This window comes from Naegleria fowleri, assembly GCF_008403515.1.
Source record: "Naegleria fowleri strain ATCC 30894 chromosome Unknown tig48, whole genome shotgun sequence".
Taxonomy (NCBI): Eukaryota; Heterolobosea; class Eutetramitea; order Acrasida; family Naegleriidae; genus Naegleria; species Naegleria fowleri.
The window spans coordinates 720,685-746,518 of NW_025407980.1; the positions used below are offsets into that span (position 1 = coordinate 720,685).

Below are 25,834 nucleotides of genomic sequence, written 5' to 3' on the forward strand. Positions count from 1 at the left end.
ACAATTTCCGAGCGAATGACTTTTTTGGAAAATAACCAAAATGGACACTCTTGTGTAAATTTTCTTCTTAATTGGAAAATTACCAGCTTGTTAGGATTCTCATCATGATGAATGCAATCATTGGATTTTCAAAGTGATTCGTCCTGTGAAATTTCCAAATGTAGTAATTGCACAATTTTGTCCACATCTTGCACTGGCAACACATCTTTCAGAACTCGAATACATTCCTTGTAAATAAAAAACACATCATTCGGAGAAGGATGTTGATGTGCAAAACACAACAACTGGAATGCATTTTCAAATGAAATTCTCTTCTTACATCTTGAAATGATTTCATTTTCCATTTTTGTATCACTAAACACATTACTCACTAAATAGAGTTGAATCAATTTTGCAATGAGGGTGTCATCTTCTGGTGCATGAATTCGGGCATCGACTCCATAAAGTGTGGCAATGTATTCTTCAACGGTTGGAATGTATTGCTCGTCTAAATATGGAAATATTGTGTTGTCAATTTCAATTAAGAATTGTTCTTGATTGTTGTTTCTGGTGTCACCATGATGATCCAATTCACCCATTTCATGTTGATGTCGTTTTTTGAGCCACAAATCTCGAACACATGCATGGAAAAAATCATTAGTGACTAAAATTGGCATTGGAACTTGAATGTCATGTATGGCGCGAGAATGTGGTTGATTTTCCAAATCTTCCACTTGGGAGAGTTTCTGTTCCTCTTCTTCTGCATTGGTGAATATCAATCGTATCGTCGCTGTAAAATACTTGTATAATTCTGGATATTTCTCGTTGAAAACATCTCTCAAAAATGCAATTAATTGTTTGGCAGGAGTTGGTAATAAATAATCATCTTCTCCATTTTGATACATTTTTCCATGAATGTAATTGCAGATGGATGTCATGTTGTGTTTTTCACAAAAAGTATTTAACCGCACCATTTCCTCTCGATTGTTAAATATTGGTGGATCAATTCCATACAAATAATCCACAATGTGACTAAAAGTATCAACTGAGAGAGAGCTCAAATTCAATTCAGGAATTTTCTCACCATGGTCGTAGGAAGAATGTGTGTCTTGTTCGTCCATTTTCTCAATCATTTCTCTAAAGTAGGAAAATCGAGAAAGCATAAATTTGTGGACATAGAATGTCTTTTCATTAAGGACATTCACCTTAATGTCACAACCAATGGGAATGTAATCTCCAAAAGTATCTTGCATTCTCTTGTGAAATAAGTTTCCAAAATTCACATAATCTTCTTCGGTTTCAACACGGCGCAACACTTCTTCGACGTCCTTTAAACTGAAAAGCCAAATCTTGTCATTCTTTGAAGTGGCAGTTTTTTTCTCAGTATTGAATTGTCCGCCCACAAGAATAAAGCTTGAGGGTGAAATGGCGCATGTGGTGTGATGTGAAATGTCACCAAAGGGATACTTTTTTTCTTCTTCGCTTGAAAACAGGTCAAATTCATACACTAAATCAACGAAAGTGTTTTTGGTGGCTCCTGCAATAAGAGTTGCATCAATGCTTGCTCTTGGTGCAACAGTTCCCATGACATTCATGAAAAATCCTTTTGCGACATTGGTTTTGTCAATACCATAACTGTAGTTCAAACTTCCTCCAAATATGAGAATTTTCTCTCCTCTCAGGATCATTGCTGTGTGTTTGATTCTGGGAAAAACGAGAGTCGATCGGGTCGATGTGAAGATAGACTTCATTGTCAAGTTGTCTAAATTAATGGAAAACATGTCATTGAAATATGTTTCTTCATTATTTCCTCCAAAGATAATCATGGTGTCAGATGTCTCATGATTGTTGTCATTTTCTTGGCCGAGTGAATGTAATTGAAGAAATTTTGAAGAAGATTTGTTATGAATGACAGCACTATGATTGGCTCTTGGCCTTAAACAATTCAGGTCTATACTTGGAGCATTGGCAAGTGACAAGGATGTGGACTGTGAGCACAACATACAGATAACATTTTAAAGGTTGTACAAAGATAGAAACGTTCAAGAAAGATCATTCAATCAGGACAAAAAAACACTCTTTCATCATCATTCAAATTCACCACTCACCTTACTGTGAAGTCCAATTTCAAGTTTTTTCCATTTTTGAATCGAAAAGCTATATTCAAAACAATCTTGAATGGTTCGATTCGTGGTGTCCATTCCTCCATAAATGACAATAGAATCCACACTCGAACGATACACCATCGAATGACCATATCTTTTCGAAGGCCAAATATTTCCACAATTTTCATTTCCAGAATTCTCCACATGTTGTTTCCATGTTCGAGTGGTAATATCAAATTCAAATAAATCTCCCAATGCTTTGAATTGTGCATCTTGACCACCAAAGACCACTAATGATCCTTCCACATGTTCTTGATTGGGTTTTCTAAAAATCATTGAATGATGCGATCGAGCAGATGGCATCAAAGAACTTTCAATTTTCTCAATGTGATGAATCATGAGAGAAGAATTGGTCCATTTCTGTATTCTCTTTCGCAATAATAATTCCGGAGATGGTGAATTTGGGATGGAGAAGGAAACTTGATGGATGTGTTGCTCTTCTTCTTGATCAACGTTTCGAAGGTGGTGAGGATGAAAGGCTTCTTCTCCGATTTTAATTTCATACAGGGCATTGCTTCTCTTGTTGTCAATTTGACCTCCGAAGAGAAAGAGAGAGAATTCTGAAAGTTCTTGTTGTTGTTGGATGGAAAAGGGATCGAGTCGAGTGCAGGCCATGGCATGGCTGATGATGGATTTGAAGGGAAGGAGACCTTCATGATGGATGCTTGGAGAGAGTAACTGGGTGACTTTGGCTTGCATATTTTTTTGAGGTGGTTTGAGGTTGGTGTTTCTTTGTGATGCATGTTTTGACATTTGACTTGCAAGTTCAAGTTCTCGAGTGCCTTGAGGTCAAGTGCAAAAACCTTGAAATGTGTTGTGTCAATATTATGAATATAGCTCGAGCGTGCTCACTTCTTCTTTTTATTCTTGTTCTTTTCTTCAGCCATTTTTGCTTCAAGGTCTTGTCTTTCCTTTTCTTTCTCTTCCTTTGTCTTTTTTCGATATTTCTGCGGAAGCTTTTGAGTGAATTGTTTCATTTTCAAATCGTCTTGTTGGTAGATTGGGTAGATTTTTGACAAGGGAACAACAAATTCATCAACTTGAAGAGGTTTTGTGTCAAGTTTGGCAATTCTTCTTTCGTTGATTACACTCTCAATGATAAGTTTGATACTTTCAACAGTATAATTGGTTGAAATGTGAGCGAGAGTATGTATATCAAATTCTTCGCTTAATGGGCGGGCCATAGCTTTCTCGAGCAATGTTTTCCAAATGACTCTGCATGATGAATAGTCAGGAAGAGTCGTGTAAATCATGCGATCGAAAAAGTCTCCAAAAAGAGCTGCATCAGCATCCCAAGGCTCATTCATGTTGGCAATGATCAAAATTCGATCATCGGGTGACATGGCCTTCATTTGAGTGAGGAGTGGTTTTCTCAAACGTTTCATGTTGGCTTTCGTTTTTCCCTTTCCTTTTCCCTTAATAATGGTATCAAAATCGTCGATGTAAATGATGGCAGGTTGCATGTCCTTTGCAACACGAAATACCTTTCCAATCATGGTGGTTGCTTCACTTTGTTCTGTACAAATGTTTTGAGTGACTGCTGGAGATAAATCAAAGAAAACAGCTCCCAATTCATGGCTTATGGCATGTGCGAGATGGGTCTTTCCTGTACCCTTATGACCATAAAAGAGAATGGATCGCAAAGGAGGTGCTGCTTTGTGTACTGTAGGTGTTGACATGAAGAGAATCAATTCTTGGCATAGGTTACGAATCTGAGCGAGGGATGGCTCTTCCCACTCAAGAATGGAACCAATGAGTCGGGGCTCTCCCAAGAAAGAGTCCAATGTTATAGGTGGAACTTTGGTGATAATCCCCATAGATGCCAAATCTGAAAAGAATGCTTCAGAAGATGGCATTTTCACTTCTTCCTTGGGCTTTGGAGGAGGCTTCTCCTTTGTTGGCTTTTTTGGGGGATTTTCACTTTCGAGTTGCATCCTCAAGTTGTCCAATTCCTCTCGTATTTGATTGTCCACCTTTTTCCGAATTTCTTCCTCAATACCTTGATCACCTTCCATGAGTTCCTTTCTCAGTAATGACTTGTCAAACTTTTGGTCAAAGTCAAGAGAACTCATTCGATCTCGCCACTTTTCCACGAGTTGTTTTAACAGAGTAGAAATGGTAGGAATGAACTTTGATTCGTCTTTCATGGTAGGAGTAGCTTCTGCTTGTGGCTGATCTTTTCCTCCTTTAGCAGCAGGTTTTTTTTGTTGAAGAGGCTGCTGGAGCATTTCCTCCCTTCTTGTTTTTACTGGGTGGAGCTAGAGCTTCCATCTTTTGTTGCTCCAACAACTTTTTCTGCTCCTCTGTGGCCTTAATAATGTTTTGCATGAAGGCTTTTGAGCCACCATCAGCCTCTGAAGGAAAGCTTGGAATTCCACCGTCACCTTCTTGTCTGTATAATAGAATTTGTTCCATGAGTGCGTCATGCATGTCTTCCATCATTTGTGGTCCTTCTTCCTCCAAAATTGCAGCTCGCATTTTAACTCGCTGCTCTTCTAAATCTCTCTTGTTTTCAGCCTGTTTAATCTTTCTTTTGGCTCTTCCCAGTTGATCCATTTCTTTAATTTTGTTGGACCTGTCTTCCTGGTCGTGTTCTTCTTTTTGAGCTTGTTTTTTATGCTGTGTTTTTGCTCCTTCCAAAGACATGCCAAGAAATTTTGCTTCCTCTCTCTTCTCTCTGTCAATTCGTTTTCTCCAGTAGAATCCCCGGAAGACCTTTTGGATTTTTATGGCTGCTTCGTCCATAATTGAGTCCATGTCTTCTTCTCTTTTCATCTTTTTTAGTTCTTCTCCCAATTTTTGTTCGAGTTTAATTCGTGCAATATTTCTTCCTTGTCGACCTCGTTCATTGGTTTGGATGATAAGAACGGCCTGGTTGATGGTGAGCGTATTATTTTTTTGATTGTTTTGGGACAGGTTTTGATCGGAGCGAGCAAGAAAGTCACCGTTAGAGTTTGGTCTCTTCCTCAATACATCGAGCAAAATTTCTCTTCGTCGAATTTCTTTTTCATTGTCTTCATGCAAGAATCTAGGTACTCTAATTTCTAGTTCGCTCGGATCTAATTTCAAATCGATTAAAACTTCATCAAATTCTGTAAACTCTCCCATCAATTGAATGATGATTGATTTAATTTCCAAAATTCTTCCAATCACGTTTTCAAGAATTAGTTTGAGATCTTCTCTTTTTTGAGGTTGCAGCATTTGATCATAACACATCTGTTGTTGTATTATTGCAAAATATTATTCAAGATTTAAAATAGTTTTAAGGGAGCATTGGTCGAAAATCCGAATAGGCATTGTTGTTCAGATCGGTCATTTTTTTAAATCCACCCAAAACCTACCTCCATCTTGTTGTATAAATTTACATATTTTACATATAATGACTGATAGTGCTGATTGAACAATGCCTGATGTTCCAATATATTCTTCGGAAGATTTGCCTTGTTTGCCAATTTATTCTCTCCCACCACGAGCAAATCTCTCAACTCGACCAACACCTCCGACAAGAGGCCTTCATAGTAGACATTGGACATTTTTTTTAGCAATTTTTTTGAATTTCATCGTAAATATTTTGGCGGTTTTCAGTTTTTTCTTACAACTTTAACAACTTGAACAATAACAAATATAATTATTTAATACAATCTATTAAATAATTATATTTGCCATGAGCATTTATACCCATTTGAAACTGGTCGATGATGACATAACCTCTTCATCATATTCTTCACACGTTCCTTTTTCGATTCTTTCAAAAAATGTTCAAAAAGATCCTCAAGCCAACTTGTCTGATGACACTTGGCACTTGTTCCGCAGCAGCTGCAACCCTCACCTTCTACAAGACTCATTCATCCACAAATCTCATTCAAGCCGAACAACAACAACAACAATCATCAATGTTCAAATTTTTCCAATCCAAACCACATGTGGCCGATGATCGTGATCCTCATGACAACAACAACCACTCCCATTCATCCAAAAAAGGTTCTGCCACAACGATCATGAGCTCATCCACCAATTCATCATCAAGAGAACAAAAACAACAACAACCACCCATTCGAGTAGCCATCATTGGAGGAGGAATTTCTGGATCCGGTTCAGCCTATTTTCTCTCCAATCTCTATGATCGTTTGGATTTCTTGATGAATGGGTCCTCCATTGATCTCTCTCCTGAACCTTCCTCCACGACGTTGATTGCCACTCATTCTTCCTTGTCATCAAGGAATTCGAACGGAACAAAGCCTCCTCTCGAATTTATCATCTATGAAAGAAATGTTGAAATTGGTGGACGATTAAAAGAAATTAATTTATTTCCCAATGTCCATGATGAGAAGAATCCATACAAGTACTCGTTTGAAGTGGGTGGAAGTTCACTCATTTTGGAAAATAAGTATGCCTTGCAATTGGTGGAGACTTTTGGATTGACTTTGAAAGAACCACATTTGGAGGATGTTCGAATTGGAATTTGGAATGGTGATGAGAAACGAATTGTATTTTGTGAATCAACTTCGTGGTGGAAGACTTTAATCAAGGGAGCTTGGAGATATGATTTTGGAATTCCACTCTACTTGTTGAAACGAAATGTACATTACTACTTGTCACAAGATCGATTTTTGAAAATTTATGAATTGCAACAAGTGCCACATGAAGGAAAAATATCGAGTGAGGATTTGAAGAAGGTTTATACTTGGGAAGAGACAAGTGACTTTTTGAAGGAAACTGGCATGCAAGAGCTCACCACTCAAACATTTTATGATTTTGCAAGAACGAATTGGATTCAAGAGAGATTTATTAAGGAATATTGTGACTCGATTTTGAGAATTAACTACATGACAAGTTCAGAAACTATTTCTGCGTTTGCTGGAATTGTTGGATTGGCAGGAGCGGTTTCTGATTTTAGACAGGTATGTTGTTAAATTTTCATGACGACAGATAATACTCATGTGTGCTCACTCGTGTGAAGGTCCTTCAAGGAACGTCACAACTTCCAAAACATTGCATCGAAGCTTTGAAATCCAAAAAATTGAACCTAAAATTAATGCATGAAGTGTCACAAATTTCCTACGACAGTGCCAGCAACAAGTATTCCATCACTGCAAAGAACTTGGCAACACCCAACCATACAGAAATTCTTGACACGAACATTGATTACATTATTGCTGCAACACCTCTCGAGTTCACTAATATTCACTTTGACAACATTCATCTTCCTCCAAAGGCATTAGAAAAACGTGAAATGAACATTCTCGTCACAAGTCTTGTGGTTGCCAAAGACATTAACAAGAATTATTTTGGAATGGATAGCTCAGATGGCCCTGTATATATTACCACAATGAAACCTTTAACAGTGAGTCAATTACCGTTCAATAATATTGCACCACAAGGAGAAACTCCAAACAGTGGACAGAACACTGAGAACAAGGACCACATTTTTGAATCCTTTTCACACGCTCCATTCACCAAAGAACTATTGAATGAAATTTATGTTGGCCCAAGCAAACTCGTTCAGCAGTATTGGAAACATGGAAGTTATCCAATTTTGAAACCAAATCTTGTCCAACCTCCTGTGAAATTGCACCAACGAATTTATTATCCCAACAGTATGGAAAGTGTCATTAGTACAATGGAGACAAGTTTAATTTCCTCAAAGAATGTATCATTATTAATTATGAAGGACATTTTGAAACGTTTTGAATAATTGAAACATGTGAAAAGATTCGATCCGTTGAATTCGAATCCTTCAAGTTTGTGACGAAATGTCACGCTCTCAAAAAGAGATGATCTGTAACAATTATTCTAATCACCGCAAAAAATTCTTATCTTGTGAAAATATATTAACATATTTCTAATTATTTGCATGATTTCATTAAATTATTGCACAAAAGGACGTTGAGGATCATAAACAGTATCATCATAATTTGCAGTGATGGCTTTCACTTGCTCTTCGTCTTCACTTGGTTTTGTAAATCCATTAAATAAAACAACTCCAATTCCAATTACAGCAACTCCTAGAATTAAGGTAAACTTTTGAAATTTCATTTTAAATTTCAAATAAGGAAATTATTAAAATATTGAATGAAATATATATGAATTATAAATAATAATAAAAAATTTGATCATTCACATAAAATCAACCATCCAATTTTCATTTAAATTCTTTCACATGATTCCAAATGAAACCTACCAAATCCGAATAATATCTACTTCTTCCCTTCCTCTCATCCATTTCTTTTTCTTTCCAATCTTGTTCAAGTTGTTTCCGATGCTTCTCAATGAAAGGTTTCATTTTTTTCTTCTTTTTTGTTCATCAGATGTTCGTTATTAAAATTCAATAATACGCAATTATTGGAGAAAAAGATCCTGAGATTGTCATATTTCATGATGGATTCGTTCCTTTCTTCTTGAACTTTCAAATTTCACACAATAGGGAGTCTTTTTTACAAAAATTATCGTAATCAAAAAAAACAAAATGAACAAGTCGTTTTCCGTTGTTACTACTCTGCTCTTACTTCTTTGTTTGACATTAGCAGTCGTGGTGGTGGTGGATCGTGTGAATGGTCAATTATCGACTGTTCGTGCTTTCCTTTCTGATTCCGATTTGAATAACTTGTTGACACGAGAATCACCATTGTTTGCTAAAGAAATTGAAGCTCAAAAGATTCCAGATATGCAATTGAAAGGTAGGTGAGAGGTTGTTGATGATGATTTTCAACAATTGAACAATTTTGATATGAAATGTGATTGAAATCCTTTTAATCATCATCATCATCATTATTTAATTTTTAATGTCACTTCACACACTTAATGATGATCATGATTATGAACACCCACACACACACTTTACATAAATGACATTCGTAAAACCATCTTTATGATTTCAATTTGAAATTTTGATGGATCTGCACATCTGTCCGCTCACATTCCGATGATGGATTCATTAACAACAACAACAACATTTCATGTGAATGATCGATCCATTGATGTGATCAACCATGATTCCTGAAATGATCAAATTCATATTTCATCCTTAATCTTCAGAACATGTTTCAATCATTGGAGATGTTGATATTAGCATTACGGGAATTACCATCAGTAATGTTGCTTTGGGTAATTTGAAAGTCTTGATGACAAGTCCCAATCAAGTGTCTTTGACAGATAATAATGCTCAGATTACAATTAGTTTGAATTGGGCCTATAGACAAGAAAATTGGCCACATAGTAGGTGAGTAATTATAGATTCATTTGAGGTGTGTATGAAAGATTTTGAAAATTTGGAATGATTCCATGTTCATGAATTTCATTTGTGGTGATCCTTTCATGTCACTTGTCATTTGACTTTTATGTCATTCACAGTGGTTCTGGAACTGCTGTCTGTTCCACAAACACTGTCTCTATGACTGTCACCATCTTGATGCAACTCGATGTCAACTCTGGAAAGCCACAATTCCAATTAACAGCCAACACCATTGATTTGGGTAATTTGAACATTAACATTTCTGGAGGTGGTGGATGGATTTTGAATTTATTACAAAATCTCTTTGCTTCACAAATCAAATCAAGTGTTCAAACTGGAGTGGAATCTGCCATTTCATCTGCAGTGGCTCGTGTGAATAATAATATTCAAGCTGCAAATATGATGCCAGTGTTGAATATGACACTTGGTGCCAATAACTTTAAATTACAAGTGGATTATCGTGTGAGTGAATTAACTGTTTTGAATAATGCATTCTTGGCAGTTGGAACTCGTGCAACTTTCTATGATCCTAATAAGGGAATTTCTCCATTACCATTTGGACATGTGACACTTCCTAATCAACCTCCATCACAAATTGATGATTTAATTGATGCCTATGTTACAGATTTTGTCATTAATTCGATGCTTTATGGATTATATTCCTCAAATCAAATGCAAACCATTATCACACCAGACATGATTCCAAATTATTCTCCCATTCAATTGAATACCACCAGTTTGAAGAACTTGATTCCACAATTGTACAATGCTTATCCAAATAAGCAAGTTCAATTGTATTTGTATAGCAATGCTGCATCAAATGCTAACTTGTGGCCCAATATCAAAATTTCACAACTCAATGGAGGAATGATTTCTGCTTACTTTTATGGAAATATTGAATTTCAAGTATTGACTGGAAGTGGATCTACTGCCAATGCCTTCATTCTTTCTCTCGTTGCGAATGCCACTCTTGATAATCCAAAATTAATTGTCTCTGGTGGTTCCAAGTTGAATTTCACAGCTCAAATTGTCAATCCACAATTCTCAGTTTCTGTCGCTCAATCTTGGATTGGACCTGTCAATCTTGCCAATTTGCAACAAATCATCCAACTTACCTTAATTGACGTTTATTTACCAATTCTCAATAAGGATCTTGCTTCTGGAATTCAATTGATTGATTTGTCATCCTTGTTGCCAGGATTCAATTTGGTAAATCCAAATTTATTATTACAAAATGGATACATGGTGATGGGTGTTGATGGTTATTATAGTCCTTCATTAATGTTTAGACAACAAACTGGAAAGAATGTTGAAAAAGATGTGAAAGAGAGTTCTGCTGCTGCTGACAAGATTATTGCCAAGTTGAAGAAGACCATTTCTATCCAATAAATCGATCAACTTGAAGTGTTTTTGAATGAATTTCTATTCTCTCATCATATTTTAAAATTTCTATAATGTTCAAATTATTATGGGTAATCATGATATTCCTTAGAAACAACAACTGGTAAGACAATGTGATCACCATTACAGTCGTTTTCAATGTATTGCCCCATTGAAGCAAAGGGTGACATCCAGTAAAAAATCAACACTCAAAGAATGCGATAATTTTTCATGCATGTTTTGAATGGACTTGGATTCTTCTTTTAGCTTTTTCCAATACATGACAATTATCTCACCACCTGTAATGCACAAGTGTGAATGATGATGTGACTTTTGATTATTCAACACAAAATTGCACTCTTTGACACTAGATTCATAGGAGAAAATTTTCGAATCATTGACGACAATAAAAAACAATTGAGAGGTTGAAAAAATTCGACAAGTCACAATCTTCACATTTGGTTTCCATTCAATTATTGTATGAGTTTCTAACAAAAATAACTTGTTTTTGTCTGCAAAGGTGCAATTCACACCAAAAGAATTGGAAAATCAAACCGGCACTTCCCTAACTAGTAATTACTTACTTGTTAAAATTAATGTTGAAAAAGAACATGAAGCAATATCCACAAAATATTCATCAGTGTCCATACCCATTGGATTAAACTCTCTAAGAAGTTCTAAATCTGAACCATCTTGACCTAACAAACATCCACAATAGAAAACTCGATGATCTCTTGTCAGAGCAATAATCGAATGATCACCATTCACAGATCTAACAAAAAATGGTCTTTCCTTCCAATGATCCAATTGTTCAATTCTACATTCCAATACTTGATGTTGAGACATGGAAGAGATTCCCACTACTGGTTGAGCACATTCACCAAATGTATTCGATCCTGATGCAAAAATTCTTCCCTTATTCGAAATAAAAGTAATTGAATAATTTGCACATGATGTGAAAATGATATTTTCTTCATCGACTTGCCAATCCTCCATGTTTTGAAAATCACAAATTTCATACCACCACTTCTTACCCATTGGAAAGAGAGTTGTGACAATTTTTTCTCCTCCTTCATGTGAAATGACTTGTTGTTCGTAGCATTTGACTGATTGTACATAATAAAAGCATGGATCACTTGTTTGATTATTGCAATATTTCGCTAAAACTCTTGTTTTTTGTGTGATCATATCTTGCACTAGGAGAAGCAAGAAATGATGTCCTGCACTCATGTGAATGATTTTTTCAGATGGTTCCAAGAGGTGGTTCAGAATTTGTAGAGTCATTGTCATGGCTTGATTGGAATCAGGATGAATTTCTAATAAATGGCCAGACTCTGTGAGAATGTAAGACTTTTCGTGTGTGATGAGGATTATTTATAATATTTAATGATTATAAATACATAATTAGATAATAAAATAATTAATAATTAAAATCAAAAATTAAATTCAAAATTTGATGCGATAAATTTCATTAAAAATATCAACTCATCAATTCGATGAATATTTTCAAATAATTTCAAACACCTACCCACGACTCTCGACAAAGAATATTTCGAATTCCAAAAACTCCACATCTCCTCAACCAACTTGTATTCTTCGGAGATGAATTGTCCTCTCCGGAGAATGTTGCGGTGTTGAGATGGTAGTGACTCTCCATGACCTTTTCAATGATGGATCGATTCGGATCGAGCGAGAAGAGAAGATTGTGCAAGGGCTCCACATGCCGAGTCATTATTTTTTTATATATTGAAAATTTGTAAAGCTTGATGCTGAGTGATGTGTGCCAAAAGTCAAAAAAATGTCGGTACCATCTTCTCCTGTTCCGAATAGACATTCTCACCTCACCGAAGAGGATGCCTCTACCACCATGCTCACAATATCATCTCCCGAGAGATCGAACGAAATTTCTTGTCAATTTCTCCAGCAACAACCATTAATGTTTCAACAAACATTAAATTCGAAATCTTCTATACATCAAAACGTCAAACCGTCATCACCATCGGAACAAAACAAATTTAATTTACCTGGAGAATTAATTACTCTCATTCAAACATTTTTAACCAATAATGGAAAACAAAAATCTCGATTTATTAGTTTCGATTGGAATTTAAATTATTATAATTCGGTCACTCATTTGAAAATGTCCAAACGGATGAATTCTCGAATTGATGTCATTGATTTTTTGAAAATGTTTTCTCGATTGCAATATGTGACTGGAAATGTAAATTTGCAATTGGAACATGTATTATTATTATCAAGTCCTGATTTGAGACATGTCGATGGATTATTTATCGATTCCATTCCTCAATTGTATAGTTTAATTCGAGCCTTTCCAAAGTATGAAACAGTGGCACTTTGTTACGATATATTTAGAAAGACAGACATGTTAGAGACGCAATTACCACAATTTGTGACACGATTTATGAAAGAGACCTTACGAACACTCATTCTTCACAATGTCTATGTGACACACAAAGATTTATTGTATATTTTTGAAAAATGTCCCAATTTATCATGCCTCGATTTGCACAGTAATTTGGATATGAGATATATGGATAATTTCACGGAAAGAAGTGAAAAGAGACCTCCATTTTTTAATTTGAAACAATTGCCAAAAGGTCGTCTCACTTCTTTGTCACTACAAGGAAAGAAATTTGAAGGCATTGAAGAATGCATTGACCATTCACAGCAGTCACTCCAAGAATTGACCTTACAATGTGGAGGATCTCTCATGAGTGAATTGTTGGGGAAAATTTCGACCTCCAGCTTTCCAAATTTGAGGATTTTGAAAATTCAAGGAAGTGATTTACTCAACGATGATGCCGCAAGTATGAGTTGGATTAATCTTTACAAGGCATGTCCTCGTTTGGAATATTTGTCCATAACGAAAGCATTTAGACAGAGTGAATGTGAAGCCATCATCACATCATGTCCTTACATTCAAAGAATTGAAGTTGATGGATTTGAAAATGATGCATGTTTGGATTTGTGTCGAACCATTGTCTATTAAGGTTGACTGATTTGAATGAATACATACAAATATTTTCTACATCTTTTATACAAAATGTTTTTGTATTTCCGTTTGTGGTGGTCGCTGTTAATAATTTATTATAAAAGCACCTTAGTTCCTTCACAGATCACAACTTAAGGCAACCATTTCATGGCCAATTCCCAAGCCAAAAACGAAGCTCCATTCGTAGGGAAGGATCTCAGCAAACATGGCACAAATCCACGATAAAATCCTTTCATTCCACCTTCTTCCAAATAAATCTTTTTCACACAATCAATTAAACCCTTATATTTCAATTCGGCTTTAGGAACATCAGGTTGAGACATGATTCGATTTTTCACAGTGTCTGCAGGGAAGCAACAAATCCACATGACCGTTGCAGCACTTCCTCCCGCGATGAAATTAATGACACTCGATGGCAATGAAGAATTCCAATTTGCCAATTTGAGCTTGAAATATTCATAGGATCCAATATAGATGGAACAGAATGAACGAAACCATAAAGTTCCACTCATTCCCGTATAGAATCCAACAATTCCATGATTTCTCCATAATTGTTTCATACAATCGAAAGGTCCTTTGTAACGTTGAGTGGAAGCATCCCAATTGTATTGAACTTGGAGTCGAGATTTAATTTGTTCGATGGGATTAGCCACAAAACTGCATGCCATTCCTCCGAAAAAATCCAGCAATGGAATGATCCATAATGGTGAGTTGATAGTTTGGTTGGTCTCGATGTAAATTTTCCTTAATGAATTTACGGACATAGGTCACTGTGCCCAACAAGACGCTGTCCATCACAGACCATCCAAATAAGGGAACAAGAGCTCCTTTGTAGAGACCCGGAAGTCCTTCTTTTTTGGCAGTCTGAACGAGGCAATCGATGGGACCAGAGAATTTGCCGTGATATCCTTCAGTTTGTAAACGAACTGAGTGAATATTCAAATAATTTATGTTAGAATTTGCATGTTACAAAGTTCCATTTTCTGCAAAATCAAAGTAATTACCTTTCACAGTACTTTTTTCAGAAAGAATATTCAACAATAACGTTCAAAATGTTTTTTTCCAATTTGAATGACATTTTTGAAAATCAAAGAAAATGCAAAGTGTTGTGAGAAGGTCATTAAAGAGAAAAACAAGACAACATACTCAAAGGGATGACCAACCACTAATTTGGCCACTCCACTACAGACACCTGCAGTGAATCCTTTGATGTGTGCCCAATATTCGGATTCTGAATTTCATTTCGTCCATCCAAGAAAAAAAGAATTCGTTGTTCCGTTTTCATATACAAAGAAATTGATTGAGATTCATGCCAGATAACGTTTGTTGAATATTATATATCAAGCGATTACAGAATCATAAATTGAAAGGGGTTCAGTAAGCCAATAGTTATTGCATCACCATCATCGTCATTATTGGTCGGAATTTCATTTTACTCAAACAAGATATACCTACTTGCTTGTTGTTGTTGTTGTTGTGAATGATTGTGGTTGTTGATAGTTGCCACTGCAATAGTGGTCGGCGTGCGAGTGGTGGCGGTGGTGGTGGCTGCTGATGTCAAGGCATCGGCTGTAGTAGCGGAGGAAGAGTTCATATTTTTTTTGTTGAGTTTGATTTTCACAATCGGAAAACGAAAGTGTTCGAGGATGTTCACAAATCACATTGTTCAAAAAGAACAACAAAAAAACAAACAGTGCTGAATATAACTTTACAAGTACTGTCATTTGAAATCATACTACATGTACAAATGCTCTGTTGGGTTGTGGATGAGGTGTTAGTGGCGAGCATGGACCACAGTAGGAGAGATAGCGGAGAGGTTGCTGCTCATTGCTTTTGGTTGGGATTAACGAAAAGTTGATCCAATCCTTTTCTACTCTTATCTTGATCTCGTACGTAGGTGAAATTGGTAAATTCTGCTCCTTGATTTTTACTCACTTTGGTCTTGGATGTTGTGTGTGGTAAAAAGGCAATTCCAAATTCATCAAAGTGAGTCGTATCAATATCTGACTTGACGTCTGGAGTGAACGGAGCTTGCTTAGATCGAATAGAGTACCAGTCCAAATCCTTAAAGAATGGATGTTTCTTGATGGCGTCCACACCTCTAGTTTTATCGTCTTCTGAACCCCAACGCTTATCAGTGTCACACAATAACTGTTGCAGTAAATCCTTAGCATCAGCGCTGACATTAATATCATCTGGGAATTCTAAAAAGTGTTTCCATCTGACAATCTTTTGGCATGTTTTGAGTGGATCGTCTGCATAAAACTGTGTGATTTGAAATAATATTAAAAATTGATCATCATTACAACCACCATGTTGTATCATTATGAAACACATATGTGTAAATAAATGACAACAAATAGTTCAATAAGGTCAATCTCGTAAGAGAAGCAACAAGTGATAATAATATACTTACTGGTGGATATCCGTAAATCATTTCATACATGATGACACCAACAGACCACCAGTCACAATCATATCTGTATCCCTTTTTTAACAAAACTTCTGGTGCAATATAGCCTGGTGAACCCACAGTTGAGTACAGTAATTTTCGGCCTTCGTTTTTCCAACTTCTCATCTTTTCTCGTCTTGAGAGCGAGCCAACTTTATCAATAGGTCCCTCTTGAGTGCTTTGTTGAGCTTGTTTCATTTCTTCTTCACTGACATCTTCAAATGGATCCTCATCGAAAGGTTTACAAAGACCAAAATCTGTGATATACAGCGAAATTGAGTGAAAGAAATGGTTGTCACACATATAAGTTTAAGGAAATATGTTCAGCGTTTGCATAGCAATGATTTTCCGAAATGTATTTCAAATTTCGTCATGGTGTTTGATGCAAAAAAGAAAATTTTGTTCATTCACATTCTTCGAAATAAACATTCAATACATACCTGTCAGTTTGATGTGTCCTCTAGAATCAAGTAGAATATTGTCAGGTTTCAAATCTCTGTGAACATAACTCATTTTGTGGATGGATTCTACCGCAAGAATCAATTCGGCAATATAGAATCTTGTTTGTTCTTCAGTAAAGATTTCCTTCTTGATGAGCCAAGTCATCAAGTCACCTCCTTGCAAAAATTCCATGGCCAAATACAAGTTATCTTCATCTTGGAATGAGTAACGAAGATCAACAATCCACTACAAGTATGTGAATGAGTGAATACAGGAAGTGCATCAAGACAATTAGTAAACATTTGAAAGATGCCACAACACCATGAAGAAGCGATGGTCATGTTGACATTTCATCCAAGTGTTGACACCAGCAAACAGCAGAGTACATATCGTTCCAGTCATTACCATTCATATCGATGATATGACGTGTCGGAATTGCATACGTAAACACCGTTCGTTGATGATATCAAGATGGAATTAATGAATGAATGTATTGAAAAGTCATTATTTAGGACGATGGTCAACAATAACAATATAATAATATTACATACAGGATTGTTAGAATGAGCCAATATATCACGTTCTGCTCTCACGTGTAAAATTTGTTTCTTCTTCATCATTTCCTTCTTTATGAGTTTCTTCAACGCCAATACTTCTTTAGAATCCTTTTTTCTAACCAACATGACTTCTCCGAAGGCTCCTCTACCAATCACTTTTAGGATATCGAAATCACTCAGAGAAATTCTTGATTTCAATAGATCAGACCATGTTGGAACTCCTTCTTTAATGAGTTTTTGAGAGCCATACTTTTCCTTGAGGATGGATTTGGCAATTTGTGATCTTGATTGTGTTTCTTCGGAGAAGGTAATTTCAGAGGAGTGAGAGTCTTCACTGGTTACATCACTTCCGTTGCTACTCATTTTGTGGAATTAGATTTTAAAAGACGATGATGAAGATTTTATACAGAGAGAAAATTGGTAATGTGATGATGAAGCTCTGGTGAATAAATAGAGAGAAATCGAGTGATCCAACAGCCAATTTTTTTGGTAAATTTATGGTTGTCCTCCAAGGAAAGAATCGAAACAAAATACAACAGGAGAGAGTGTGTGTTGTTTGATACTGAGAATAGGTGGTGAGTGGATGATGACGATTTTTTCTTGTTGTTTTGAAAGTTTTCAACTGAGAAGAGATGAGTGTTGTTTGTAATTGGTTCCTCATAATTGCTTCAAATCGATGCCTTGCCTTCCAAAAAAATCATATGATTTGTCAATTTCATCTTTTTCAAGCGTTTGACATCAGCAGCCACAATCTTTCATTATTTAATTTTTGGAAATCTATTGTCTCTTTGTTTGTTGGCTGGTTTGATCACTAAAAGATGGCGAAAATTATTAACGCCATATTAACGCTAAATAATTTCGTCAAAATTTCATCTATACTTGGGAGGTTGTAAAACTTTTTTAAGATTAAGTTTTGGAATGTCAAAGAAATCTGAAGGGCTCGCCGGAGGAAGAAGTGGTGGGTGGATCGGTACGTACTCTCGCAGCATCCTTTCAGAGGATGACGAGGATGATGCCGATATTAATTGGAAATTGGGAATAAAACGTTTTTCATAAAAACCGCCAAAAGGTGCCGTTAACATTTTAATAAAAAAATGCCTCGCGCAAGAGCTTCAAAGCCTTCATCATCCTCTGCTTCATCTTTGCAAAATAGTCGCGTATTAAAGCTCAACAACAGAACTGAAAAGAAGAAGGAAATTTCCACTCCCACCAAAAAGAAAGATAGAAAGAGTAAAAAGAAACAACAAGAATTTTCGAAGGGAGACGTAAAAGAGGATTCCACCCCAAAAGATGAAAAAAAAGAAAGAAAACTACTGAAAAGGATGATTATTCCACTCCAAAGAATAAGAAATCCAAAAAAATCATGTAAGCATGACAATACTGTACTCGTTATTGTACATCATTCTTTTTACATTATCACCATTTTTTGAATGAACAAGATTTGAGAAAAAATCATTAGAAGAAGCTCTTGTGAAAAAGTTGTGCGAAGATATTGAAAAGCATGAAAAATGTGAATATCAAGAGGTTCTAGATTCTAAAATTGAACAAATGGTTCTTCCTGATCAGTGGATGACTCAATAACTGTTCCACGTGATCGCAAAGTGGACTTTTTCAAATACATGGTAACAGCTTTGGGAATTTCGTTGTCTCCAGCTTCAACTTGTGATGCAATTCAAGAAACTTCTATTTTTAAGAATTGTAAGGACATTTTGAAAGCTCTCTCGAATGAAAATCTAAGTTTCTCCGTTGATACTTTGAAGAAATTGGCCAAAGAGTTAAATGTTCCATATCAGAGGTGTAGGATGTTGATCTTAGTTTCCCGAGCATTGCATCCAAAACAATTTGTTCCTGTGTTTTCTTCTACTCCTCCAGAGATGAGTTTATGTGGACCTCTTTTTGATCCACTTTTTGATTTTTGTGCTCTATTTGAAAATTGTAACAGAAATAGGTATGTTTCAAATGAAAACCATCATCCATGGTCTTAAGTTTGGAAAGAAATGTTGATATAAGCTCCAATATAAATGTATCCAATACACTTTTATCACCTTACATGGGGATTCTAAAGCCTGATGATATCATTTATCATAGCCTTGGAAATAATGATCTTTATATATTGACCAAATGTCATAATATCATTATGCCATGATTCTAATTTATCTCCTAAAGAACATAGGACATCACATGATGGAAAGAAAGTGAGCAGCGGCTAGTTGACACAGCCTGTCCTACGGAAAGACTTCTCTTTGCAAGTCTATTGGAAAACATGCCAAACCGAGGAATGGAGCAAAACATCGACAATAATGAAAAAGATGAGAACGTTGTACCTGGTTTGTGGACCAGACAATAGTTTGATCAGTGTCGCAGGTATTGATTTATCCTCAACAATTCGTTTTGGAATGTCAGTGGAGGAAATGCAAGGCATGATTTGTGACGTTTTATGCCAAATAGTGATATTAGAATCGAAGAACATGATTCATAACGATGTGAAACCTCAAAACATTGTTAAATATGACAATCATTACTATTTGATCGATTTTGAAATTTCTGAAACCTTCGATGAATGTATTGAAACGGATACGCGTTATGAATGCAAACGTGGTGACAAAGAGTTGACCTGTAAATCCTATTCTAAAGGTTATCGTGCACCAGAAAGAGAAAAAGAACACAAAATCTCTCCGAAAAGTGATGTCTATTCTTTGGGACTTGTTGTTTTAGAATGCTTAAAGTTGAACAAAGTTGATTGTCGCAACAAATCAAAGATTGAAGAATGTTTGAAACGACAAGAAGAAGAATCCTCTCGAACATTGTTGAAAGAATTTATTGGTTCATCGTTAAAAGAAAATCCCATCAAAAGGTCATCTCCCAAAGAATTATTTCGGCTTTTTTCAACTGAAAAAACAAAAGAAACATTGCGCTATTTTAAAGATAAAGAGGCTGTGCTGAGAGAACATTTTCCACAACAAGAAGAGGAGACATCGTACGAAGATATTTTCTAGAATTCATCAGTTGTTCATCTCAATATATATTGCTTAGTAGCTCAAACCTTTTTAGATCGTTTTGTAAGTTGAACAAGGTCTCTCAAAAACATCTCACAACCTTCACAGCCAAACTTCAGAACAACAACTCCACTAACTTCTCTAACAACACATTAGAAAATTAATTTACCATCCAAAGTTCAAGAATTTGTCATCTTTGAGGAATTATTTAATTGTTTGATGGTGTTGGGTACTTGTGCTATTTCAGTCAAAATCAAAAATTGTTGCTTTCAACTGAGACGAGATGTGTGTTGTTTGTAGTAATTGGTTCCTCATAATTGCTTCAAATCGATGCCTTGCCTTCCAAAAAAATCATATGATTTGTCAATTTCATCTTTTTCAAGCGTTTGACATCAGCAGCCACAGTCTTTCATTATTTAATTTTTGGAAATCTATTGTCTCTTTGTTTGTTGGCTGGTTTGATCACTAAAAGATGGCGAAAATTGCCAGTCGACGAGGAGGACGACGATAAATTCGAGGTAGTGACAGGATTGGTCGAAGGGAAGCTATTGAGCTCGCTTGGCTGCTTTTGACTCGCAGATACAGCAGCATTGAGGGAAAAGGTATTTCTGGAGGAACGACTGGGTTCCTTAGCAGAGAAGGGTCGAATGGATGTCGTGTTTGAAAATGCATTTTCCTTATCTCGAGCGCTCATCACAAGTTTTGGAGTGAGAGGTTGAGAGGGTATCGTCGCAGAGTCATTGCCATCTTTAAGGGACCTCACAGAGTAGCGTGAAAAACTCATTTGGAGAGGAGCACTTCGAGGTGGCTTGGGCCTCAAGTCTGTTTGAGAATCATCGATAGTCGGTGTTGTTGTTGTCATGTGCAAATGAATGTCGAACATTTGTGAAGGAGGTTTTTGCTCGATATCGGAAAGAGCTGAATGGTTGGTGTCCGATCTTTCTTGAGTATTAGTGTCAACGTTTTCATTTGTCATACGATCCGTGTGTTCCATCATTTCTTCCTCAACAGACCTGCTGGAGGATTTAAGGGAATACCTGAAAATGGGATTGTCGTAACTGTTTCGTCATCAGAAGAGTAAAAGTTTGCATTCAGAGTTTTCACACAAGCCGTATTTGAAATTGTTTTGAAGAAATATCGCAGATAATTATTAATGCCATATTAACGCTAAATAATTTCGTCAAATTTTCATCTATACTTACTCGGGAGGTTTTAAAACTTTTTTAAGATTAAGTTTTGGAATGTCAAAGAAATCTGAAGGGCTCGCCGGAGGAAGAAGTGGTGGATCGGTACGTACTCTTGAAGAGCTACTCGCTTGTTGTTCGTGATTGGTCTCATGTGTGGATGCTGGTGGTTGAGCGAGGACTTTTGAAAAATCTTGTACGAGAGAGGGTTGAATAGATGGTGCCGAAGTGAGTGAAGAGGTTTGTTGAGGCAGGGAAGTGGTTAGTGAGCTTGGTTGTAATGATGGAATTGATGAATCTGCTGTACAAGTTGTTGATGGGGTGGCTTGGAGTGGATTTACAATGGTGGACGAGATAACTGTAGAAGTGACACTTGGTTGTTGCGTAGATGCTTGCTGCTGCGAAGGTATCGAGGGCTGTTGCAATTGTCGTCGAGGTGGTGAGTTTCCTGTTGAGGAGCATGGTTGTTGTTTGGTGAAGGGCCGGTTGCAACTGAGGCATTTGTAGCCGCTTGTTTTTGTTTCCATTTCTCCCTTGGCCATGAGGAATGGTTGTGAAAGACCCATGCCAACAATCAAATCATCAGGTACAATATCTTTTCTGATAATATTAATAATATTTGGAGGGTACACCGTATGATGTGAATCGACCAGTTCTTGTCTATCAGCCTTATTTTGGAGTTTTTGCTCTAAATTCTTGATCGCTTCCATCATTTCCTCGGTTGTGTTTTTTCCTAAAATTGTGTTCAATTTTTCATTGAGATAATCAAAGAGGCCATTCACAATTTTACGATCAGCCTTCAGCTCCATGTTTTTTTCGTCTGCTTTTTGTCTTAAAGCCTCCCATATTTCTTCTCTGTTGAGGTAGTTTCTGAAAAAATTTTGGATACTAGTCTCGTGTTTTTCAACATCGGTGACCACTTTTTTGATAACATCATTTTCTGTAATGGAGGCCTTTAACTCGGGATATGTAACAAATCGTTTCATATTCTCTCGGATATCGTCAATATCTTCACGAGTTCGGTCAGACTCACGATCCATTCTCGACAAGAGCTCCCACCTTACCTCATTAAGGTTGTTTGTTGCATTCTCTGCTACACTCTTAAAAGAGGGAGTCACAAGTAGCATATCTGTATAGATTTTCCTCAATTCTTGTCTATTTTTCTGAGCTCTCATTTTCGAGTATCTTCCGATGTCTTCCTTGAGTTGGAATTTTTCTTGAACATACGTGTCAGGCAAATCCGTTACTGTTTGTTTATCCAATTGGAATACGTCATAAATCAAGTTTGCAACATAGTTTGTTTTGAGAACGTCCTTCTCAAGAAGTCTAAAGTTTTTTTCCATCTTGTCTGTTAAATATTCCAATTTTCTTGTAAAATTTTCTTCCGTTTTTGTGACTCGATACTTTAATTCCTCAATGTCATTACGTTGGGAGTCCATTCTTTCCTTAAAACTATCCATATTTTGTCCCAGTTTTTGTGAGAGAGAGTCAATTTTTCCTTGAAGATTATCGGCGTTTGATGAAATGAGTGTTCTGTATTCATCTCTCAAATTGGTTACGTGCATGTCTAAACTTTGTAAGATTGTTCTTATTTCATGATTAATTTCACCAGTTGTTTCATCAATAGCCAATTTCATGTCTTCTCTCAATTTAACCATTTGCCTCAATAACTCTTCTTTATCAAATTTCAAAACGTTGATCATTTCTTTGGCTTCATCAATTTTCATTTCAACCTTCATCTTTTCTTGAGTTAATTGTTCTTGAACAATTTCTTCGAGCTCAGTAAGTCTTGTTTGATGTTGCAAGTGTTCTTCCTGTATGACTGCAAATTCATTATTTAAATGATGAAGTTGATTTTTCAAAAAAGGGTCATCTTCCTTCACAACTATGGTTTCTTTTTCTACAATCCTCGGAGGAGGTGTGACAGATTTTGTTGGCTTTTGATCGTCCTGTATTGATGGCTTCTGTTGTTCCGGTTGATTTTCTTTCGTTCGTGTAGTTGATGATGATTGATTTTTGAACGATGTTCTCGGAATGGCCTTTGCCAAAGCACGAATGTTTCTGTCTTGTTTCTCTACTGTCTCTAGCAAAATGTTGATTGTGGTGATGAGTTTTTCTGTATCCAACAGGACCGATGATGACACCGAAACAAGATTATGGCTTGAAAATTGGTCCTTCAGCGCTTTGAAATCCACCATTTCAAGCATGCCATCAAAATCTTCCATTTCTGTTGTATTTGATGCTGTAGGTGGAGGACCATTGACGACAATTGAAATTGGGTGTTTCGGGTTCGTGTGGGGGGTTTCATCTGCCGATGATGAAGATGTTGTACTCGAAGGAGATGCAATTTGAGTACTCATCTTTGAGCTGATGATTGTACACTCGTGTAGTGTAAGAGTGTTTCAATAAACACAAGCGTCGGAAGAAGAAGTAATGATTGCTGGAACAAGTCCAAGCATAAAGATGAGACGGGATTGCTCTGTATCGCTTGCCGTAATTTTTTCAATTATTTTGCGCGCCTTTATTACTTTTAAACAGCTGAAGAAGAATGCTTCAAAGAAGAGTGATGAGATTTTACTACTAAATCATGGATGGAGTTCTTCAAGAGTTGGTATGGGTGAATATTGAGGGAAAACACAATGAAAGAATTGCAATCATCACAATGACAACAATTTTCATTCAGGAAGCTCCAGTATAAAACTGTTTGACATCTAGAAGTTTTTATTCCTCTCAACGTTCGTTTGTTTGAGTTGCTTTTGCAATACTACTTCAGAGGTAACTTGGTTGTGTCAAAAATGTTCATTTGACACGTCTTTTTCATGGTCGATCATACCTTCAATGCGTATGAGATGAATCTCAATCTTTTCTATTTCTCCTTCGTGTTGTTGTTCTTGTTTAAAAACTTTTGCAACACAAGAATACACTTGGATCTCAAGGAATCTCCTTTCTTTATCCGAAGAGACTCCAATGAATATGAAACATCTCGATTCGATTCCTCAAGTGATATTCGTGACAAGGAAATGTTTTTTTTGCGGTGGTTGGTATTGTTATTGAGAGACTCAGCCATGGAGATGGATTTTATGGAGGCCTTTCGTTGGTGAAGAGTGCTTGCCAAGGATTTTCGGTTTCGTTTCTTTGGTGATTCAGTTGGAGACATTTGTGAATTGTTTGTGTTGTTGCTGTGGGATATTGTTGTATGTTTTTTGTTTGTGAATAGTAGATAGTTTGTGCGTTTTGGTCGTGAAAATGGCAGACCTTAAAAGGAGTACGATCTATCTGTCAGATGTAATCACATTGTTTTGGTCGTTCTTGTTATAATCGTCGAAACAGCGAAGTGCATGATTTCATGATAAAAAGTAATGGAAATTGGTGGTAAAGTTTTGGGTTGCATGACAAGAATCATGTTTACTCAAAGAGGATCCTCCAAGCCAGATCTGTTTCGTGCCTTTTGCATTTACAAATTTGCTACTTCATGTTCGTTGGACAACGACATCTCGAATTGAGTATTAATTACTATGGAGCTTTCTTAATAACCTTTCCTAGTTTCCATGTCTTTGAGTATCTTTTCAATTTCTGATTCATCAAAAACTCTTAGACTTGGGATGAGTGTGATCGCCTCTTCTGCATCACCTGGCATTAGATTTGCGAGCTGTGCAATTTGGAATGATACAAGCTTTTTCCTGTCTTGTGAGTCTTTCAATGCCAGAGTTTGTCTTGCGAGTGTGGTTTTGATATCGAGAGAACTCTCATAACTCAAACCACCTCCAAATCGCTTAGCATACGATAAACTTTTATCGAAAATATCATTAATAAAATCGGATTGTTCCTTTTCCAATTCCTCCTTCTTTCTTTGAAGTATATGGGCCACTTCGGAAATGGTTAAACAAGTCTTATCTTTGAAATCACCCAATTCTAATCGTTCAGCATCTTCTGTATCTTCCATTTTATAAAGTTGTTGTTATTGCAATATTAATGATGGAGATGGAGTGATGATACAAAATGTTATTGAGTTGAGGTGGACTGGTGATGTCCAACAACAAAAACGTTATTTTTTTTTTATGAAATTTCTTTTTTCACTTCTTTCACTCTTCTGAACGAGTGAAACCTCGAACTCCCTTCGCTCATGCGTTTCTTTTCAGTGAGTGAGGGCTGTGAATGATAACACATCAACGACGATATAATCAGTATTGAGTTTCATTGGATTTGAATTTCATTGTGTGTGGATCCACACAGCACGAAAATCAGATCAAAAGCGCCAACAAAAAAATTTGACGGTTATTATTGGCTGCTATCCACTTTTCATTGTCGGCTGAGCAACAATTTCTCGGTGGAGTGATCATTTGATTCTCAAACGTCGATCATTGTTTGCACCACTTTTTTAATTTAATTTAATTTCTAGCAATATTATTGATACGTGGAGCGTGGTGTTGTAAGAA

General features: G+C 36.4%; 14 protein-coding genes across 14 annotated transcripts; 5 read left to right on the forward strand and 9 right to left on the reverse strand.

Moving 5' to 3' along the window:
• Nucleotides 1–128: 128 nt before the first annotated feature.
• On the reverse strand, nt 129–2,843 carry FDP41_006007 (uncharacterized protein; the record flags this gene model as incomplete). The annotated part of the gene is made up of 2 exons (XM_044709596.1): nt 129–1,967; nt 2,088–2,843. The coding sequence occupies 2 exons, from the start codon at nt 2,841–2,843 to the stop codon at nt 129–131; spliced, it is 2,595 nt and encodes an 864-aa protein (XP_044559968.1).
• A 149-nt stretch (nt 2,844–2,992) lies between these two features.
• FDP41_006008 (uncharacterized protein) lies at nt 2,993–4,291 on the reverse strand (the record flags this gene model as incomplete). The annotated part of the gene is made up of 1 exon (XM_044709597.1): nt 2,993–4,291. The coding sequence occupies one exon, from the start codon at nt 4,289–4,291 to the stop codon at nt 2,993–2,995; it is 1,299 nt and encodes a 432-aa protein (XP_044559969.1).
• A 40-nt stretch (nt 4,292–4,331) lies between these two features.
• FDP41_006009 (uncharacterized protein) lies at nt 4,332–5,677 on the reverse strand (the record flags this gene model as incomplete). Its single annotated transcript, XM_044709598.1, has 2 exons — nt 4,332–5,360; nt 5,486–5,677. The coding sequence occupies 2 exons, from the start codon at nt 5,675–5,677 to the stop codon at nt 4,332–4,334; spliced, it is 1,221 nt and encodes a 406-aa protein (XP_044559970.1).
• Nucleotides 5,678–5,899: 222 nt separating this feature from the next.
• FDP41_006010 (uncharacterized protein) lies at nt 5,900–7,839 on the forward strand (the record flags this gene model as incomplete). Its single annotated transcript, XM_044709600.1, has 2 exons — nt 5,900–7,045; nt 7,105–7,839. The coding sequence occupies 2 exons, from the start codon at nt 5,900–5,902 to the stop codon at nt 7,837–7,839; spliced, it is 1,881 nt and encodes a 626-aa protein (XP_044559971.1).
• Nucleotides 7,840–8,012: 173 nt separating this feature from the next.
• FDP41_006011 (uncharacterized protein) lies at nt 8,013–8,427 on the reverse strand (the record flags this gene model as incomplete). Its single annotated transcript, XM_044709601.1, has 2 exons — nt 8,013–8,165; nt 8,326–8,427. The coding sequence occupies 2 exons, from the start codon at nt 8,425–8,427 to the stop codon at nt 8,013–8,015; spliced, it is 255 nt and encodes an 84-aa protein (XP_044559972.1).
• Nucleotides 8,428–8,610: 183 nt separating this feature from the next.
• Nucleotides 8,611–10,764, forward strand: FDP41_006012 (uncharacterized protein; the record flags this gene model as incomplete). Its single annotated transcript, XM_044709602.1, has 3 exons — nt 8,611–8,821; nt 9,180–9,363; nt 9,495–10,764. 3 exons carry the CDS (start codon nt 8,611–8,613, stop codon nt 10,762–10,764), a joined length of 1,665 nt encoding a protein of 554 aa, XP_044559973.1.
• Nucleotides 10,765–10,911: 147 nt separating this feature from the next.
• FDP41_006013 (uncharacterized protein) lies at nt 10,912–12,487 on the reverse strand (the record flags this gene model as incomplete). Its single annotated transcript, XM_044709603.1, has 3 exons — nt 10,912–11,267; nt 11,340–12,105; nt 12,284–12,487. The coding sequence occupies 3 exons, from the start codon at nt 12,485–12,487 to the stop codon at nt 10,912–10,914; spliced, it is 1,326 nt and encodes a 441-aa protein (XP_044559974.1).
• A 66-nt stretch (nt 12,488–12,553) lies between these two features.
• Nucleotides 12,554–13,765, forward strand: FDP41_006014 (uncharacterized protein; the record flags this gene model as incomplete). The annotated part of the gene is made up of 1 exon (XM_044709604.1): nt 12,554–13,765. One exon carries the CDS (start codon nt 12,554–12,556, stop codon nt 13,763–13,765), a length of 1,212 nt encoding a protein of 403 aa, XP_044559975.1.
• A 134-nt stretch (nt 13,766–13,899) lies between these two features.
• FDP41_006015 (uncharacterized protein) lies at nt 13,900–15,362 on the reverse strand (the record flags this gene model as incomplete). The annotated part of the gene is made up of 5 exons (XM_044709605.1): nt 13,900–14,512; nt 14,571–14,694; nt 14,773–14,783; nt 14,915–14,999; nt 15,224–15,362. 5 exons carry the CDS (start codon nt 15,360–15,362, stop codon nt 13,900–13,902), a joined length of 972 nt encoding a protein of 323 aa, XP_044559976.1.
• Nucleotides 15,363–15,592: 230 nt separating this feature from the next.
• Nucleotides 15,593–17,581, reverse strand: FDP41_006016 (uncharacterized protein; the record flags this gene model as incomplete). Its single annotated transcript, XM_044709606.1, has 4 exons — nt 15,593–16,033; nt 16,185–16,477; nt 16,661–16,907; nt 17,213–17,581. The coding sequence occupies 4 exons, from the start codon at nt 17,579–17,581 to the stop codon at nt 15,593–15,595; spliced, it is 1,350 nt and encodes a 449-aa protein (XP_044559977.1).
• Nucleotides 17,582–18,312: 731 nt separating this feature from the next.
• On the forward strand, nt 18,313–19,203 carry FDP41_006017 (uncharacterized protein; the record flags this gene model as incomplete). The annotated part of the gene is made up of 2 exons (XM_044709607.1): nt 18,313–18,583; nt 18,785–19,203. The coding sequence occupies 2 exons, from the start codon at nt 18,313–18,315 to the stop codon at nt 19,201–19,203; spliced, it is 690 nt and encodes a 229-aa protein (XP_044559978.1).
• A 315-nt stretch (nt 19,204–19,518) lies between these two features.
• Nucleotides 19,519–20,214, forward strand: FDP41_006018 (uncharacterized protein; the record flags this gene model as incomplete). Its single annotated transcript, XM_044709608.1, has 1 exon — nt 19,519–20,214. The coding sequence occupies one exon, from the start codon at nt 19,519–19,521 to the stop codon at nt 20,212–20,214; it is 696 nt and encodes a 231-aa protein (XP_044559979.1).
• A 412-nt stretch (nt 20,215–20,626) lies between these two features.
• On the reverse strand, nt 20,627–23,758 carry FDP41_006019 (uncharacterized protein; the record flags this gene model as incomplete). Its single annotated transcript, XM_044709609.1, has 2 exons — nt 20,627–21,272; nt 21,417–23,758. The coding sequence occupies 2 exons, from the start codon at nt 23,756–23,758 to the stop codon at nt 20,627–20,629; spliced, it is 2,988 nt and encodes a 995-aa protein (XP_044559980.1).
• A 1,166-nt stretch (nt 23,759–24,924) lies between these two features.
• FDP41_006020 (uncharacterized protein) lies at nt 24,925–25,341 on the reverse strand (the record flags this gene model as incomplete). The annotated part of the gene is made up of 1 exon (XM_044709611.1): nt 24,925–25,341. One exon carries the CDS (start codon nt 25,339–25,341, stop codon nt 24,925–24,927), a length of 417 nt encoding a protein of 138 aa, XP_044559981.1.
• Nucleotides 25,342–25,834: the final 493 nt, after the last annotated feature.